The sequence below is a fragment of the Macrobrachium rosenbergii genome, chromosome 2, assembly GCF_040412425.1.
Source record: "Macrobrachium rosenbergii isolate ZJJX-2024 chromosome 2, ASM4041242v1, whole genome shotgun sequence".
NCBI classification, from domain to species: Eukaryota; Metazoa; Arthropoda; class Malacostraca; order Decapoda; family Palaemonidae; genus Macrobrachium; species Macrobrachium rosenbergii.
In genome coordinates, this window is record NC_089742.1 from 63,004,006 (window position 1) to 63,024,005 (window position 20,000).

The 20,000-nt window shown below is 39.2% G+C and overlaps 1 protein-coding gene across 2 annotated transcripts in view; it reads left to right on the top strand.

Moving 5' to 3' along the window:
- LOC136847824 (uncharacterized) overlaps positions 1-19,987 on the top strand; it is a 217,348-nt gene extending 197,361 nt beyond the window's left edge. Inside the window, exons 11-22 of one of the 2 annotated variants that reach the window (XM_067119763.1) lie at positions 1-1,972; positions 2,345-2,548; positions 3,637-3,804; positions 4,593-4,728; positions 11,628-11,996; positions 13,427-13,459; positions 15,076-15,210; positions 15,695-15,805; positions 16,240-16,415; positions 17,198-17,367; positions 18,707-18,823; positions 19,071-19,987. The exon at positions 1-1,972 is cut by the window's left edge and continues 834 nt beyond it. In XM_067119763.1, the coding sequence (XP_066975864.1) occupies positions 1-1,972; positions 2,345-2,548; positions 3,637-3,804; positions 4,593-4,728; positions 11,628-11,996; positions 13,427-13,459; positions 15,076-15,210; positions 15,695-15,805; positions 16,240-16,415; positions 17,198-17,367; positions 18,707-18,823; positions 19,071-19,223 (3,744 nt within the window). In that variant the 3' untranslated portion in view covers positions 19,224-19,987. The remainder of the gene's footprint in view (positions 1,973-2,344; positions 2,549-3,636; positions 3,805-4,592; positions 4,729-11,627; positions 11,997-13,426; positions 13,460-15,075; positions 15,211-15,694; positions 15,806-16,239; positions 16,416-17,197; positions 17,368-18,706; positions 18,824-19,070) is intronic. The other variant, XM_067119771.1, reaches the window with a different exon arrangement.
- Positions 19,988-20,000: the final 13 nt, after the last annotated feature.

A 20,000-nucleotide genomic window follows, 5' to 3' on the forward strand; every position in this document is an offset into this window, starting at 1 on the left:
CCAGTTCGTTTTCCTTTGGATAGATTCAGGTATCCCATAACATCATCCTCTTCTTCACCTACCTCTTCGACATCAGGTTTTAATATTTGGGATCTCCTGACAACAAGAAAACCTCTGATACTTAATACTGAACTAGTAACTTCCACCAGTATGGATGTTCAATTTGGCTCAACAGAAAGGAACCCAGTGTACAAACCAGCTCAAGCTCAAGAGACAACTACAAGATTCCTTGGCCCAGTTTACAGGCCACCCAGTTCTCTTGCTCCAGTTTATCGACCTGATATAAAGACTGATCTTCCAGAATCTTACACATCTGTGTACAATCCTAATAACCATGGAACAACAGATCAGTATGGCCCAGTTTACAAGCCAAATAGTGAACCCTCACCTCTTAAAGACTTTGCATCTGATCAGCATGTTGTAGCGGTTCCAATTATCTCGGGTGGTAATGTGCAGTACCTAACAGTAAACAGAACAAGATCAAATTATCCTAATGTAGTTATTGTAAACCTCCAGACAACGCCAGAAAATGACTTCGAAACTACTACCCCAGTCACACCAGCACTCGGTGATTCAAGGAGACTGGACACCAAGCATTTAGAAGATGCCTTCAGAATTGTACTTGAAAATCTCAATTATCATGGAGTGGATGGGGAAACTCATTTTGAATATCCACTGTCCGACCATGGTTTTTCCAATAGAGATGGACAACCTGCTGATTTTGATAACCCAGATATTGCTACTCCATTACATGAAAACTTGCCTGACAAGTATACATCTCTTTTGTCTCTACTGAGGAATCTTAGCCATATATATCTTTCAGACCCTGAAGTAATTCAACAATTAAGGGATTTTGAAAAAACTTATTATTCTTCAGCGACCTTTAAAGCAGAAATAGATAGTCACCATTCAAATATGTCCAGTGGCACAAATAGTTTAACGACCATTCCTGATGTGACATCTTACTTCACACATGTGCAAGGATCAACTAATCTCACAGAATCTCCTACAAAAGATAATACTACAAGTTCGACAACGGATTATGTTTTCATTCCACTGACAGACTCTATTAGTTTTCAGAACCCAAATAACCATGGTGATAATCCTCTTAGACCTGAATTTAGGAGCAACTGGGAACCAATTGGTATGGAGGAGAGGGTTCCAAAGTCTGCACAGCTGCCTCCACTGCCTTACAATGTCACAATTACTCCATTACCGGAAACAGCAACTCCTTCTTTAACTCTTTTCATGACAGATATTCAGAACACTAGCCTTTCTTCTCCCCATATCATTGGTGTTTCTAGTAAGAACCGTGGAAATCCCAGGTCCACCACCAACTCTCCCATTCACACTTTTGTCCTGAAGGAAGGTCAGTCACTGGAAGAGCTTCTCCAAGAAATATTTGACACAATATCATTGGAAGAAGAAAACGAAACTTCCCCAGTAACTGAAAAAGAAATACCAGAGGCTGAAACTACTACCTTTGAGTCTCAAACCACAGACCACACCACAAATCCTTCAGATAACCGCAATGATATCCTGGAGTCTATCAACAGGATATTCTCAGAACATATGAACAAAACAAGAAATAATTCAGAGGCTTCAGAGATCACAACTACAACAGAAATACCAACTTCAACAACTACAACAGCATCAACGTCAACAACAACTCGAGCGACCACATTACCTACAAGAGCTCCTTTTCGCTACACAACCAAGCATTCTACTTCTCGTCCCTTTTCTCATGAACTCTTTCCAGTCATGACACGTCCAATGCATCCCATTAGATTCACTACAACTACTGAAGGCTATGAAGTCTTTGACGATGGGGACAATGAAATCAAAACAACGCTACTTGGTACCAGCCCTCCATCGACAACAGAGATGCGAACTGAAACTTCTGTGGATATTTCTTATAGTGTGCACTCGGGAACGACAGAACTGAATTTCAAAAAAAATGACTCGGATTCGGGTAAGTAACATCCTCTTAGTCATTGACATTTACTCGCAAAAGTTTTAAGAGCACTGCAATAGAATACTGATTTGATTTCTTCTCTTAATCTTTTATTGTTTTTCATGACATAAGTAGATTTAAATTGTAATGGAAGTGTAACAGCATGTAATGAATTAACCCACTAACACGTATTTTATTTAATTCATCAATTATTTATATTGGATTCGACATGTGCAGAAACACTTTCAAATGATCTTCTGCGAGTTTGTTAAAATAATTTGAAGTTATAAACAAAAATTCACGAAATTGAGAAGTTTACACGTCATGGTGGCTGTTACATTACATGTAAAGTGTAGCGTAGGCAGCTAACAAAATATTCTACTCTTCTAGCTTGCTCAAGTAAATCCCAGTTCCGCTGTGATAACGGCGAATGTATTCCTGAATTTTCACGCTGTAACCTCATTCAAGACTGTAAGGATTCGTCAGATGAGGCTAACTGTACTTGCGCTGATCTCTTAAAAAGCAAGTTCCTTAACAGGAAGATCTGTGATGGCATCGTCGATTGCTGGGATCATTCCGATGAGACGAATTGTGGTAAGATGTTTATTGAAAATGTGGGACTTCATTGTCCTTTTTTATCAATATTGCTGAACTCATGAATTACGAATATCTTTGAAAATTACCTATAAATGTGTGTAATAGTGGCACCTGGCACTTCGTCTTCATATCGCCATGAAAAAATTCACAAGTAATATGTAAGAAGGCTGGTACATAATCTTTATGAACACTTTGGAAGAAGTTGAACGGAAGATGTTGTTTGTTACCACAACCATTAAAAAGAACAAAACTGGAAGTTCTCTTTGATCAGTGACTGGGAGAGAGCCACGAAAGACTAGATTCAACATGACCTTCGACTTAGTGACAGGACAGTGAAAAGAGCCAAAGCTGAGTTTGCTTATGTCGACGTGGATGGAAAAGCAGCTGGTCCGACAGTGAACTGTGATGAACGACAGTAACTGTGACAAAGTATAGAATACTAAGAAATACTTAAACAAGCAGGGTCAGACACTCCATCTACTGAGAGAACTGACGAGGAAATTGGCCAAAGTTTTATTTGTGTCTGCTTCTACGTGTCTGAGTAGATAAACAAAAATTACACAGATGATTGGCCTTGAAACAACGACAGTGAAAGACCACAACTGCTTAGATTGACTGACAGACATAAACCTATTGTTTAGTTACTTGAAAACTGACGCAGACTTGAAACAGAAGGTCCATATATATATATATATATATATATAATATATATATATATATATATATATATATATATATATATATATATATATATATATATATATATATATATATATATATATATATATATATATATATATATATATATATATATATATATATATATATATATATATATATATATATGACCAGACCTTTGGGACAGGACGCTTCAAATATTAGACATGACTCAGAACGGTGATAGACATGCCGATAAAACAGAAGAAAAAGACATGTAAAATGACTCCAGATTCTAAAGGCAGAGTGGTTCTCACATTCACATCTCCAAAAAATGTGTTCATAGCAGTAACACTTGACGGCTGCGCAATAAGTTTTTGTGAGAAATTTTCCCAACTAAGCGTCTTTCGTTTTCGTGTTCCCCACAGATTGGTGTAAGCCTGGGCAGTTCATCTGCTCGGGATCGAGCCAGTGCATAGAACCCAGTCAGGTCTGCGATGGAATAACGGACTGTGAAGGAGGCGACGACGAGAAGACCTGCGTCACCATTGCCCCCGATGTGCCTGGGGCTAATTCCCTCTTCTATCATGAAGAAGGTAACTTGACTTCTCTTGTTTATGTTTTGCTTAATATCACCCCGTCAGTTTAAGTAACTGAACTGCGGCATTTCATAAAAACTGAGCTTTTGTTAAAACGGGAAATAACAAGTTGGAAGTGAATTGCATTTTGTGTCTGCGAAGTGGCAGTTAAAGATTTTCGACTATTTTTCGTGAATCCTGTACGCATGCAGTTTATGCGTTTCATTTAATCTATAATAAATGCATTTGTTAATGCTAGCTTAGTCTTAATAAGGAGTATCTAGTGAAAAAAAGTTAGATCTTTAATAAAAGTTTTTGTGTGTTAAGCCCTCTTATTGGTTACGTATTTTAGGAATACGGTTTTGCAATCATCCAAGAGTGGTAGTATAAGATTGCCTAATTTTGCCGTTTTTTTATTCAGTGATTGCACCCCGCTTTTATTCCTGATAATAACTTTTTAATGTGTGGGGCTACATTTTTGAAGCTGATAGCTCATTGTATAAAAAAGAAATTTATCTTTATTTTGTTTCCTCTATAGGATAGTCGTGAGATCATCATCTGAGTGATAGCAAGTTATACTTTTACTTTCCGATTTGTAATGTGAATGGCTTACTTTGATCCACTCTTTTAAAGTAGTGGAGGAAAGCATTTATGTAATTCTGTGAATATAGTACATTTTAACAGTCTTGGCTAAAGAGTGATCAGTGTGAAATAAGAAAAGGGAAGAATGTGCTCAAGACTAAAATTATGAGTAATTTTGCATTGCTATTGACCATTTTATATTCATGACGTTCTTGACCTTTAAGGCTACCTGATGGTACGTAAGAAAGGTCGATGGGGGAAACTGTGTGTCGACAATTTCGAGAACGCCATGTCAAAAGCAGCCACCACCTGGAGCATCAACGATCTTGGGCAGGCAGTTTGCAAGACGCTGACATTCAGGTGAGTGGAGTCCCTGAGAGAAGAAGCACGCATGACTTCCAGCCTCTTAAGATGGATAAATAGATCGATGAACTTTATCATTACCATGCGACTATAGTCTGGTATCTGACTTCTTACTGACGTTACAGTAATTTGAAAAAGATTAAGAAAGTTTTATAATTGTAATTATATTTACATGGACGTTTTGAAATCAATATTGTCAAATGTATTTCGTTTGTGGTATCAATAATTATCCATATATATATATATATATATATATATATATATATATATATATATATATATATATATATATATATATATATATATATATATATATATATATATATATATGCTAGTATATATCAGAGAGCCCGCGCTATGCTGCACGGGGCAGGAGGGCAGTTCAAGGACTCCCCGTTTAAACGCGAGTTACGCGGCTGCCAGCCATGAACTAGGTCCTTCGTCTTAAGGACTTCTCTTCCAGTATTTCATTGGCCTCATATAAATCAGCGTTGCAATACCTATGGTTACCATCGCTATTAATAAATAATGTGGCCTCGAGGGAATAAAAAAAACATAACATTTCCAAGAAATTGATAAAATGGTAAAAATACATTGACGATAAGTTATAAATTTTCAAGAAAACCAGCTTCCTCCACGAACTTAAAAATATCCTCTCCAAGATCTCAGGACAGACGATGATTACCCTCTGCATCAATGAACTTTGAGAAGAAACGATTTCTCAAGTTCCCAAGGTTGGGGTACTGAACCAGTGCAAAGTCTTACACAGACTGAAGGCAATAATACGATATATACTTTCCCCAGAATAAATTCTTGGCATTGGAGAATTTTGACACAAAATAAATGATGCAGAATATAATATAAAAATAAAAAAAAATATTTTAATCATCTGGAAAACAGAAATATAGAGTAATAAAGAGCATTCTATTAATTGGAAATCAAGCTGCAATGACTTTCTTATCAGATATTCTAGGGAATCCTGCCTTCCTCTTCTGGAGAGGACACGCCCCTTCAAGAGTGCCCTCAAAGAACTGGCCCTCCTAAGGAGCCTTTGGCCCTCATCCTTGGGGCCTTCACCAGGCCCGCTTCCCCAGCCTGGCAGGATACCTGCCTTCCTCTGAGGAAGCAGCCTCTGGGTCGGACCCTTCCCTTCAAGGCTGCCCTCAAGAGACTGGCGAGCCTTGGGGGCTTTTGGGCCTCATCCTTGAAGTTTTTAGGCCCTCTCCAGGCCTGCTTCCCCAGCCTGGCAGGATACCTGCCTTCGTCCGAGGAAGCAGCCTCTGGGTCGGACCCTTTTGTTCAAGGATACCCTCAAGAGACTGGTAGGCCTTGGGGGTTTTTGGGCCTCATCCTTGAAGTTCTTGGGCCCTCTCCAGTCCTGCTTCCCCAGCTTGGCAGGATACCTGCCTTCCTTCGAGGAAGCAGCCTCTGGGTCGGACCCTTCCCTTCAAGACTGCCCTCAAGAGACTGGTGAGCCTTGGGGGCTTTTGTGTCTCGTCCTTGAAGTTCTTGGGCCCTCTCCAGGCCAGCTCCCCCAGCCTGGCAGTATACCTACCCTCCTCTGAGGAAGCAGTCTCTGGGTCGGACCCTTCCCTTCAAGGCTGCTCTCAAGAGACTGGCGAGCCTTGGGGGCTTTTGGGCCCATCCTTGAGGTGCTTTGGCCCTCTCCAGGCCCGCTTCCCCAGCCTGGCAGGATACCTGCCTTCCTCCGAGGAAGCAGCCTCTGAGTCGAATCCTTCCCTTCAAGGCTGCCCTCAAGAGACTGGTGAGCCTTGGGTCTTTTAGGCCTCATCCTTGAAGTTCTTGGGCCTCTCCAGGCCCGCTTCCCATGCCTGGTAGGATACATGCCTTCCTCCTCCGAAGAAGTCTCTGGGACGGACCCTTCCCTTCAAGGATTCCCTTCATGGGACTGGTGAGCCTTGGGCGTTTTTGGGCCTCATCCTTGAAGTTCTTGGGTCCTCTCCAGGCCCACTTCCCCATCCTGGCAGGATACCTGCCTTCCTTCGAGGAAGCAGCCTCTAGATTGGACTCTTCCCTTCAAGGCTGCCCTCAAGAGACTGGCTTGAGGGCTTTTGGGCCTCATCCTTGACATTCTTGGGTCCTCTCTAGGTCCGCTTCCCCAGCCTGGCAGGATACCTGCCTTCCTCTGAGGAAGCAGCCTCTGGGTCGGACCCTTCCCTTCAAGGCTGCCCTCAAGAGACTGGCTGAGAGCTTTTGGGCCTCATCCTTGAAGTTCTTGGGCCCTCTCCAGGCCTGCTTCCCCTGTTTGGAAGGATGCCAGCCTTCCTCCGAGGAAGCAGCCTCTGGGTCGGACCCTTCCCTTCAAGGCTGCCCTCAAGAGACTGGCGAGTCTTTGGGGCTTTTGGGCCTCATCCTTGAAGTTTTTAGGCCCTCTCCAGTCCTCCTTCCCCAGCTTGGCAGGATACCTGCCTTTCTCCGAGGAAGGAGCCACTGGGTCGGACCTTTCTCTTCAAGGATGCCCTCAAGAGACTTGTGGGTCTTTGGGGCTTTTGGGCCTCATCCTTGAAGTTCTTGGGTCCTCTCCAGGCCTGCTTCCCCAGCCTGGCAGGATACCTGCCTTCCTCCGAGGAAGCAGCCTCTGGGTCGGACCCTTACCTTCAAGGCTGCCCTCAAGAGACTGACGAGCCTTGGGGGCTTTTGGGCCTCATCCTTGAAGTTCTTGGGTCCTCTCCAGGCCTGCCTCCCCAACCTAGCAGGATACCTGCCTTCCTCCGAGGAAGCAGCCTCTGGGTCGGACTCTTCCCTTCAAGGCTGCCCACAAGAGACTGACGAGCCTTGGGGCTTTGGGCCTCATCCTTGAAGTTCTTGGTCTCCAGGCCTGCCTCCCCAACCCTAGCAGGATACCTGCCTTCCTCCGAGGAAGCAGCCTCTGGGTCGGACTCTTCCCTTCAAGGCTGCCCTCAAGAGACTGGTGAGCCTTGGGGCTTTTAGGCCTTACCCTTGTCCTGAGAGGAGGGCTTGCGCAGGCAGCTTTTGGACTCCATTCTGAAGATGTCCTTCTTCTTCTTGTTTTCTCGTTCTCTTCTGAATTTGCTTCTCCATTGTCGTGATGCAGTTTTCTTCAGGAAGTTCTGTTTCTGCTTTAGCTTCTTTGTCTCCTCCTGCGTTGATATCCAAGTCACTTCATACTCTTTGCTTTCTCTTACCCATGTTTTCAAATATGACACTTGCTCTCTTTAGAAGGCTTCAAGACGATTTGAGCATCTCAGAGTTAGTTCCTGGAGACTTTGGAGTTCGGGGTATACGCGAAATAGCATTTCTCGCGTCTTTTCAGGAGCCACAGACTGAAAGATTCCAGAATGTCTCCAAGGAAAATCTCGAAGGTTTTAGATCATTTTCACATCGCATTAACCAATACTTAGAGTTCTTTTCCTCTAACGAGTTGTCTTCTATAATCTTATCGGATTCCCTCTTACTGACGATATTGATCATCCTTTCGATTTTACCTTGCTTCTCCAAAAAGTAACTCTGTGAATCCAAAATCTTTCAAGCAGCTTCTAACACGTCAGGTTCTCTACTTTTTTCTTCATCAAACATTCTTTAGTTTACCTCCACGCCACTGTCCTCTATTTTCTTTATTCATTTTCTTTCTTATTCCGAATGAAGAACTGCTCCAAGTGGTAGTTTTGGGAATCCAAAATCTCTTTCAATCAGGTTAGAAAACACCTCAAGTTCTCTACCTTTTATTACGTATATATTCTTCAGTTCCTCCACACCAGTATCTTCCTCTCGTCTTGATTTCCTTCCTTATTTCGAATGAAGAACTTGCGTCCATAAGTGACAGTACAACTGTGCAGGTGCTGAATAAATCCATGATCGCAGAAAGCAGGAACCTCGACTCCATACTGCTCCGCGAACTAGTCCACATTTTCATTAGTAAACAGTTGTAGACTGAAGTTATCTCGTGATGTACTTTTCCCTCTGGAAATTCTTTTCTTGTCGATCTGCTTCGTCATCCAGTCCATTTTAACCATACTCTTCGCCCTCTTTGCCCACATGATGGCCACTTGCGTCCTTGGAGTCAGTGCACCTACTGAGTTGTGGCGCGATTTGCGTTTCTCTCGTCCTTGCATGAGCAGCAGCCGATATGAAATTTTCTTGAACGCTTTATTCCCACGAAAATATCAATATTTTAAAAAAAGAAAGAAATATAACTTTAGCGAAAATCATCATCATTGTATCCTTTCAAGTCAAGTCAGGATATATATATATATATATATATATATATATATATATATATATATATATATATATATATATATATATATATATATATATGTGTGTGTGTATATATATATGTAATATATATATATATATATATATATATATATATATATATATATATATATATATATATGAAGAAAGATCCGGACAAGAAAGACTAAATCCCATTCCTTTTCCATACGGTGTATTTGCAAGCGTTCTAATCTTTGTTCAGTTTCATTGTGTAAACGACGATGATCTCGAACGCGTTGCTCTTGCAATCTTAAGGACTTCTCTTCGGGTGTTTCATTGGCACGCCTTTGCCTCTTCTTTCAAGATCACGGTTTAAACTTTCCTCTCTCTCTCCTCAGTACGTTCATTTGCCTTTCTTTTAGGCATGGTCTGTAAATTTTTAATAGGCGTGCGTAGTGATATCAGTTGTCTGCCCTCAATAAGCGCAGAGGAGCGAGCTTACCCACTACAGTATATATCACAGTTGCGCGCTGAAAATAAAGTCGTTCAATAACTGGATTAAAACGTATTCTTGAAGACGTCTTCACGACTCCAGGATCCTTTGAAGCATCTGAAGCGGTCTTTAGCTCCTGAAGCGTTGTTGGAGAAACGCCCATTAGATAATCTAACGTCTTCTTAAATTCTTCAAAATTCCAGGATCCTGTGAAGCTGTCTTCAGCTCCTGTCGGATCCGTTTCCCCTGAAGAAATCTTCGAAGCCTTTCGTCTCCAGGAGGGACCAAATCTCATCCCTTCTCCATAAAAAAAAGAAAGGCTTCAGAGCGTGGAGTTCTCCTTGAAGCTTTCGGAAGCCCTAAAAGCCTCCTGAACTCATCTCCAGGAACGTGGGCTTCCCCCAAAGAAATCTTCGAAGTCTTTCATCTCCATAGTATTGTGCAAGATATCCAAAGGCTACAGAGCCTGTAGATTGTCTGGAAGCCTTCGGAAGCCCCAGAAGCTTCCGGAATTCCCAGATTCCCTACTGTCACCCCGGGGAGGACAAGATCCACTTGAAATTTTATATATATATATATATATATATATATATATATATATATATATATATATATATATATATATATATATATATACGAGGGTAAGTCAAAAGTTCCAGGAAAAATTCAATATACTCTTTATTTAGGAAATTCAAACATCATTTTTCTACATATCTACCATCTAACTCTATACACTTTTCAAGGCGCTGTTTCACCTCTGCAACCCTTCTTTTAGAAATTTGGGGCCTTTCTATTAAACCATGTTGAAACTGCATGTTTAGCAGCATCCAAAGATTCAAACCTGACTCCTCTTAAGTGTTCCTTGAGTTTTGGGAACAGGAAAAATCTGAAGGAGCAAGATCAGGACTATAAGGAGGATGTGGAAGAGTTTCCCACCTAAATATCCGTAGGACTCTCTTGCAACCCTTGATGAATGTGCTGGAGCGTTATCATGATGGAACAAAATTCTGGGTGCAACTTTCTCGACGTTTTTTAAATGCAGTCTTCAGTTTTTGCAAAACACCTTTGTAGTAGTTCCCGGTGATTGTTTTTGTCCTTCAAGGAAATCAATCAAAATCACTCCTTGGAGTCCCAAAACACTGTTGCCATAACCTTCTGGGCAGATCTGCCACTTTGAACTTCACTGGTGCAGCTGAACCTCTTGGTAACCATTGCTTTGATTGAATTTTACTTTCAGGTCATATTGATGGATCCAAGTTTCATCTCCAGTAACAATCCGGTCAAAAACTCTGATTCATTTGATTCAATCTTCGTTAAAACTGCAAGAGAAAGTTCAGCTCTTTGATGCAGTTGGTCTTCGCAACGCTTTTGGGACCCAACGTGCTGAAAGTTTACTCAAACCAAGATTTTCATTTAAAATTGAAAATGCGGAACCATGGGAGATCCCAGTTTCATTAGCTATCATATCGATAGTAATCCGACGATCTTCATCCACTAGATTCTGCACCAAAGCCACAATTCTTTCATTTTTGCAGTCAATGGTCTTCCCTCTCTTGGGTTGTTTTGAGGTCCTCCTGACCATCCTAAATCGCTTTATCCAATCATAAGCAACTGATTTAGATGGAGAAGAATCTCCATAAAACTTGTTGCAAAGCTTCAATAATTTTTCCTGGTTTCCAATCAAGCTTGGTCAGGAACTTGATGTTAGCTCTCATCTCAAAATTTTTATTTTTCATGGGTTCAAGAAGTTACTTTTCTGAAGCAGATGTTAACACCACAGTAGCAAGAGATGACTGAGGTAACAAGTCTATATGATCACTACATCACAGATAATTGTTTAAGTATTTGGGTTGTTTCACTCCTGTGTAAATACATCATTCAACAATTTTTCCTGGAACTTTTTGACTTACCCTCGTATATATATATATATATATATACATACATACATACATACATACATACATACATACATACATACATACATACATACATACATGTGTGTGTGTGTGTAATTCGTAGAACGAAACGTTAGTAGCTTAAAAATAAGCATTAGGAATACTTGTTCATGAAACTACGTTATGACAATCATATCAGCAAAATTCATTTCTAAAATATTATTTCCAGAAAAGTATATTACAAAAGCATATGATACTTTTACTCTTTTTTGCCATGACATACTCTTATCATTATTTCTATCATCACTTAGTGACTTCCGGAACATCGAACGACAGGTGGACAGCCTTCCGCTATCAAGGTCAGCCGTGCCTCGCATCCCCGTCGAGCAACCAGGCACTGATGCTGCCCAAGGATCAGAGGATCCCATTTACTACGAAATCGACGTCTCTACCACGTCGACATTGGCCTCCCGAGCTCGGTCTCTCTTGTCACCTGCCGACTCGGCGGCTTCTTCCATCATAAGCACGCTGACGAGGGACAGGAAGAGCTTAGCGGGAGCCGATCTGAGGCTGTCGCTCGACTTCGAAAGAACGAGTTGTCCCAGAAAAGATGTGGTGAAGGTGTCTTGTTCCAGCCTCCAGTGCGGAATGAGGCCCAGGGCCGTCAGCCACAGGGCTAGGTGAGACCACGCTTAAATATTTCAATGACTCGGTAGTCTTTACATCTAAGAAACCTCAAACTGTGAACTAATGAAAGGAGATGAAAGTAGAGAGCATGATTTTAAAGTTTCCATATAAATGTTGCATTGAATCTTTTGCCTTTGTGTGCTGTTGCATGCTTAAAATGTCCAGTATTTTTAGTAACTGTGCCCTTAATTGAGGAAATGACCAGTCACAATTAGAAAAACTTTAAAATATCAAGGACGTCTTTAACTGCACTTTGCTCAGGTCTTACGTGCTGTTTTATCTTGAATGTTTTCTGAGTCTTCATATTTTTTTCTGTTCCTTGTTCCTTTTAATCACGCTATTATTTTTTCTCCTTCTTTGTCCTTGATGACATCAGGAATGAACTATGCAGATGGCATGTCGACCAACAACAAATAGGCCTTCTATGCTGTTCCCTAATAAAATCAGAAAAATAAGATTTAAACAAAACTTGAAATTGAATTAATTCTCTACTAATGTTTGATGTAGTGTGCTTTTCATCTAACACAGTAATCAGTGTTCGTTGGTTTGGGGGAATTTGTAACGTGATTGTTGTCGATTTTAAATTCAAACAAAAAAATGTTTAAAGGTTGAAAGACAACAGACTTGTCACTTATTTTTGTTTATATTTTTACCTGAGACGTACATATAGACTGAAGACAGTCTCTTGCAACGTTTACTTTAGTTTACCTTTTGGTTGAAATTTAAAGACGCCAGTTATTATACATGAATCAGTTATGAAATTTTCAAACTTGAGTCCTTTCTCGTTAAAGACACTAATTCAGTTAATCTTCTCTAATTCGTGAAACTGACGACAATTGTCACTGACGATTCAATTAATTTTTCATGGAAGACGAGATTTTTATAGTCAGCTGTATGCAAACTTATTTTATTTAATGGATCCATTGAATATTTAATTAACTTAAATGTTTTTTAAGCTTCGAATTCTTAAAACTTTTTAACTGGATGGTATTTGGATCGTAGAATTAAAGACTAAATACATGAAAGTTTTAACTGAAAATTCAGTAAATATTCGCATACATGATGTCCTCCCCTTCGCCTTTTCTTTCTTCTTTTCTTCCTCTCCTTTTTCTTCTTCGTTTCCTTCTTCTTTTATCATTATCAGTGAATTAATAATAAAGTTATCTTACTCTCAATATCTCGTTTCACACAACGAGGCTACATCAGTAGTGTACACACACACACATACGATATATATATATACACATAAATACATACCCGTCAATATAGAAAAATATTCTTCATTTGTTCTGTTGTCCTCTTTTATTTCTTTTCCTGTGTAGATGCTTGCTTTCTGTCCTATCCTTCTTGTGTTCCACTCTTTTCGTTTTGCTTCCAAACTTGTAGATTCTGTGCACCACTTCATCTTCTACGACCTTTGCAGGTATTACCGAAGCGGCCACCTGAGACAACCTCGGTAGGTAATGAACCTGTCATGTGAACAGGTATTCCTTCATATCTACCTCTGTGCTCTGCAAACTTCAGTTTCTTCCGCATTTTGTCTCGCCCCTCGGCCCTTCTTATCCCTGTTCTCTGGGTGCATACGGTACGGCGAGACACTGAAGTCGCGGAAACATATGTTGTTAATCAGTCAGCTTTTCCTTGTGGAGTTTGTCTTTAAGACTTACGCTTCCGCAGTATAAACTGTTGTGAACTTAGATTCCGTATTTCCTACGGACTCTCATGTTATGTTTGTGCTTTGGTTTATTAACGAGATGTTGTATCGCTTTAACGAAATATTTCTCGATACTTTTAAGAGAGAATAACAAAGGTAGACCTTTCAAGCATCTGTATAATTCCAGACTTTAAGTTTAGTTATCAGACATTGTATATCGTTCACGCAGGTAAGGTATGCGCGTTTGCCAATTGAAAAGTCTCGAATTCAATTCATCTAAATTTTCTTTTTCGTGAATTATCTAATAATTATCCAATAACAGATAAATTACAATATTACCAAGTCCGTTTAGAAAATCAACAATAGAAAGCTATTGTTTTTGTGAGAAAATAAGGATTAGACCATAAAGCATTTACAGTTCAGAGGCTCCTTTTAAAAAGTGCTCCGCATATCATTGTAGCCAGTGGTGTGTTCTAAACATGAGATCTCGCCAGTCACGATTAGCTTCAGTGTTAACGGCCGCGGATATTTGCCATGATCTCCAAAAAAATAAATTAATAAAAAAAAAAACAGTTCAGTTTACCCTATTTCTACTTGCTTATTTCAGCTGGATACTTGCAGCCTCCTTTTATTAAATATCCATTAACCAGTTCAGTTACGGACTGCAAGTGCATAGAGAGTCGTTATAGCATAGGAGTGTCCTCGCCAAATTGTTGCTACTATCTAAGAAAACTACCTCTTAATTTCACCTGCTTATGGAGATATGAGTAACTTTCTCTAATGTTTGCTAGATCATTTCTTTAGTTCACCTCTTTCCCTCTATGAAACAATTTGTGAATGCTGTAAATAAGGTCTTTTTTGGACAGGTTTGGATGCAGAGAGGGATCTTTTACATGAAACGTCTAAAAAAAAAAAAAAAAACATAAAATGGTATTGTATCCATACTAACTTCCTACTCTGTTTCATTAAAAATAACTATCCTAAAGGTAGTAGTTGACAGTTATATGTAGTCATGTGATGTCAGTAATATCGTAATGGGCCTATAATTCCATAAGAACTCTGGAATGGTGAAATGTATAAATGTGCCTTACGGGTATTTATATTTCCCTGTTAGTACGGGATACGAATTCTGGAATAAAGACAAGTTTTTCTAAGTTTATTATTATCATTATCAATAACTGCTGTGATTTGCGCTGCTTTTCCTAAAACAGTTTTTGCCCTACCAAGTTACTAATAAATTAGTTCAAGGTACATAATTAACGTAGAAGGAAAGTTTTAATTCTCACTTATCACTATGCTGTGTTCTTGACTTAACAGAAACATGAAGAACTTTCCCAAATCTGCTGAAAATAAGTTACTTATATAATTATCATTATGCATAATAAAGTTTGAGAAAATAATGAATGAGCTTATTCCAGAATCGTGGGTGGCAGTAACAGCGGACCTGGGTCATGGCCCTGGCATGCGGCTCTCTACAAAGAGGGAGAGTACCAGTGTGGGGCCACACTCATTAACAACCAGTGGCTCGTATCGGCCGGGCACTGCTTCTTCAGGTAAGAACCGCCCGCCCTTTGCAGAACGTGTAATTTTCAGAGTTGCGGTGTTGAACTTTGAAAATCAGATATCTTGAGAGAGAGAGAGAAAGAGAGCGTGTTCGTGTATGTGTCTTTTATTAGTTCTTGGTTGTTGTTTAGAGGATCAAGTATACTAACTCTGGCTTTGTAGTTGCCTGGTACCATATTAAATGTTTTCAGTATATATATACATTTATTTATATATGTTTATATATAATCAGAAAGCTACAAATCCTTTTAATATATGTATATGTATGTATGTGTATATATATATATATATATATATATATATATATATATATGTATGTATATATGTATATATATACGTGTGTGTGTGCGTGTGCTGTGTTTATGTGTATGTAGAGAGAGAAAGAGAGAGAGAGAGAGAACAATTCATCGATGTTTTTCGTTTTGATATTTACCCATGCAGTCTTGACTTTTGACATTTATTTTCCCATTTCAGCGCCACAACTGATTACTGGGTGGCGAGACTCGGAGCGCTCCGTCGAGGAACCAAGTTCCCTTCGCCCTTTGAACAACTGAGACACATTACTCACATATTTATTCATCCCGAGTAAGTAGCTCCTTGTTGGTCTGTACTTCTTCGCATTCGGTCTCCTTGGCAAGTCTATTCTAAGTCTACTTTCATTTTATTCCGTTTAATACTATGGAAAGTTTGATTACTCTTTCGCTTGATAAGATCTGTTTAAAAATTCAGAAAGATTATTCACCTTCTTTTCTACTTTTGTTTTATTAAATGAAACATCAGAACAGCCTCCGAGCTTGAGTCTTTTTATGAATAAATGATTTTTAAAGACTTTTAATCTCTTAATAAAACGCCAAGAGCAGCTTCAATAAATATTGCATGACCTGATGGCCACATTCAAGAAGAAAATTTAGGCGATTTCAAAAAATATCGAGGTAGGAGACAAACAAACGCATATTTCATCTGAAGAAACTCTGCAAAGGCATCCTCACTAACATTATTTAATCATTCTCTCCCATAAGATACGTCGACACAAGCTTCATCAACGACATCTCCCTTCTGAGACTGAACGAACCCGTCAGTTTCACCGACTACGTCCGTCCTGTGTGTCTCCCAAGTCCAGGTTCCGTTGTTAGGAATAATCGCCTCTGTACTCTTGTTGGCTGGGGCCAGCTCTTCGAAGTTGGTAAAATATTCCGTAAGTGAAGATTTATTTCCTTTGTGTGTGTGTGTGTTTGTGTGTGTATTCTTGGGATTAACCATATACGGTAGATCTTATTATAACCTTCCATGTCCTAGCATTCGGGAGGTTCTCAAAAGAAACGGAGAGGAAACATAAGCACACACACACACACGTGTATGTATATGTATATGTATACATGTATGTATATATATATATATATATATATATATATAATATATATAATATATATATGTATAATATATGTATATATATATACATGCATATATACTGTATATGTATATAAATACGCACATACATATAGTATATGCGTGTGCATATTATACAATGTATATGAATATGTATCTACAAATGATAAAGATCATGAAGGATATATATGAACGTTTCACAACAGAAAAAGTACACTTAACATCTCTTTTACTTTCTATTAAGAACATGTGCTCGAATCTGAAACCTTTAAAACCAGAGAGGGAATTGTTATAAAATTTTCTATCCTCGACAAAACTCGTATCACCACCCAAGCTGAATCCAAAGCTTTATTCCCATGTCCTCCATTGAAGGGCATGCAGATTGCAAAGCTCCGGCACTAAGTTATTTAATGGGACTCGAAGACCATTGGTGGGGAGAACCTAAACTCCGCCTGCAGGGTGGCATAACTGTCTTTAGGCTTTCAGTTCTTTCAATTGTATTGATTGCACTGAGCACCCCAACAGTAGTTGAGTAGCTGTGAGTTGTCAGTTTTCGTATTCCACTCATTCAACATTTCTCCTCCCCTTCAGCCGATACGCTACAAGAGGTGCAAGTGCCCTTGATCTCAACGTCGGAGTGCCGTAAGAGAACTGTGTTCCTGCCCCTGTACAGAATCACAGACAACATGTTCTGCGCAGGATACGACCGCGGTGGAAGGGACGCTTGTCTGGGTGACTCCGGTGGGCCCCTGATGTGTCAGGTATAGTAGTATTTTTCTCTCCAAATCATAATAGCCTTCATTGCGCAGTGCGTAGCAGAGTGTAATCAGAATTAAAGGGTCCTTGGCATCACTAGCGGATCCAGGGGGCGAGGGACCACCTGGGTACATGCCCCCCCAATGAAAAACAATGACAGAATAATAATATTGGAGATTTAGATAATAATAACATAAATGAGAAATATAGAAATGGAAAACAAATGAAAAAATAGAAATAATAAAATTTTTATAAAAAATAAATAAATAAATTATAGAAATAATAAAATTTTGATAAAAAATAATAAATAAATACATATATATATATATATATATATATATATATATATATATATATATATATATATATATATATATATATATATATATATATATAACATGTAAATGGTGTGCATGTATAATATGAAAATTGGTGCCACCCCCACGAAATTTTTCTGGATCCGCTAGTGCTCGGCATTGTCCCTTTCTGTCTCAACTGCTTTTTTTTCATCTTTACCTACCACCTTGTTGCCCGATTTCTTCAGCTTTACGTTTTCAACTTTCATTTATTCATTTAAAAACAAATCCTTCAGGCCAAGTATAAGTCCAGAAATGTGATCTCGTCTCGTTAAACTACTTGATGATAACACCACCTACACGTACTGTTTCAGTAAATGACTGACAATGACTTTTGATGTTGCTCCAAAATAGATTGATGTTCAAGTTCCTGGATATGTTATGGCTGCTGTTCTTTCATCTATGACAGAGGTTATATTCTTGAATTGACTGTTGTTCTATATTCCCTTTGCTGGAAGGAGAACAACCAAGTTGTCATTCGTGTAAAATTCATGACGACAAAAAAGACTAAGTGTTGAGATTATCACTTAGTAAGTCTTAGGACTTCTGCATGAATTCCGTTCATTAACCTTTTAACACTTCATTCTAGTTTTACATGATCAGCAGTTTTACAGTCCAGGCTTTTGAGACTACTCTCGGAATGTTTAAGTGCAAGCAGCTTTTCAAGAACTATTTAATATCAAATTGAATAGCATCGGCATATACATTAATGCTGAGATTGGCACTAAAAATTTAACCTGTCAAAAATGTCATTCACAATACTCGTGGAACACAAAGAAAGGGAAAGTCCAAAATTTTGAATCTGAAATAAAGAGGACGCAGGAATAGTAGTTTCAGTTTTTCATATATATATATATATATATATATATATATATATATATATATATATATATATATATATATATATATATATATATATAATGTATAAATGCGTGCACGCTTTAAATGCACCTGTTTATTACTCGCGGTATTTTTGTCTCTCCTTCAGGAACCAGATGGAACATGGATGTTAGTAGGTGTCACAAGTAATGGTTACGGTTGTGCTCGTCCCCACCGTCCCGGAGTGTACACCAAAGTTGTGAAATACCTCGAATGGATGAATCAGGTGAGAAGCATGACATGATTACCTGTGAGATGTACATTATGATTGCCCCGGTTGTGGGTCTCTGTTCGACTTCAGCTTCAACTTTGTCCTGTTCAACTTTTTAACCATTCATTTAAAAAAAAAAAAACTTGCTTTGAAATTATCACTAACCCCACGTCTGTGTTAGGTTGTTCCTCTCAGCGGTGAATTATCTAACGTCACCTGTTTCGCTGCCCTGAAAGTATAGGCATCAATATTCTTATTTCAGGTGATGGAACTTACCAAAAGTGACCTGGTGGTACCTGTGCCAAGCAGGTGTAATGGTCATCGTTGTCCTTTGGGTCAGTGCCTTCAAAAGAGCAGCATCTGCAACAGTATAGTCGAATGTTCAGACGGATCTGACGAAGCGAATTGCAAGTAGAGTCCTTTTGTGGAAGAGAACATTTCACCGGAAATCCTTATATCTGCATCTGCGTCGACTTAGGTTCACAGAATACTCCGATGTTTTCGTGGTCAACTAAGTGAGATGCAAGCACGGAAGTTAGCTGCAAGGGGAAGCAGTTTATCCTTTGCGTCTGGTGCTACGCCTGGTACTAGATCATACGATCGGATGTACCATATAGGTTGCGTCGTCTCAAGGGAAATTTACACATACTTGACAGACTGGCCCAAAGTTGCAGGTCAAGGCCTCTGGTTCTGGCAGCCGGAAAGAGGCTTGGTTGTGAGGTTCACTTGTTTTTGTTTGGATCAGGATAAGTTGTCAGCCTTAAGCTTGATAAGGACGATACGAAGGTTGGCGCTTTTTCCTGTAGTGTTTGGATCATTATTTATTGTGCCTTTAATCAATCCACACACACATTTACCTAAATGTGCCTTAAAGGCTCTAAAGATAGATAGAGCTGGACTGAAAGTGTGCCTCACGTATCTTTATACTCTGTGCATTTCCACTTGACAGTATGGAAAACCCAGAACCCACTTAGAGTAGGTCCTGGGAAAACCATACACTAAAAAAAATTACAGCTTGTATTGTGAAAGAATCGGACTTTGTTATGACTTCTTTACAACAACGTAGTGTGAAATACCATAGTTTGTGAATGGTTTTTGCAGAAAATCCGTTAACAGTTTTGTCAGCAACTGTCAATTTCCGTGCTAGTTAATGATGGGCATTATATAAGTTAAAAAAAATTTAATTAGGGTT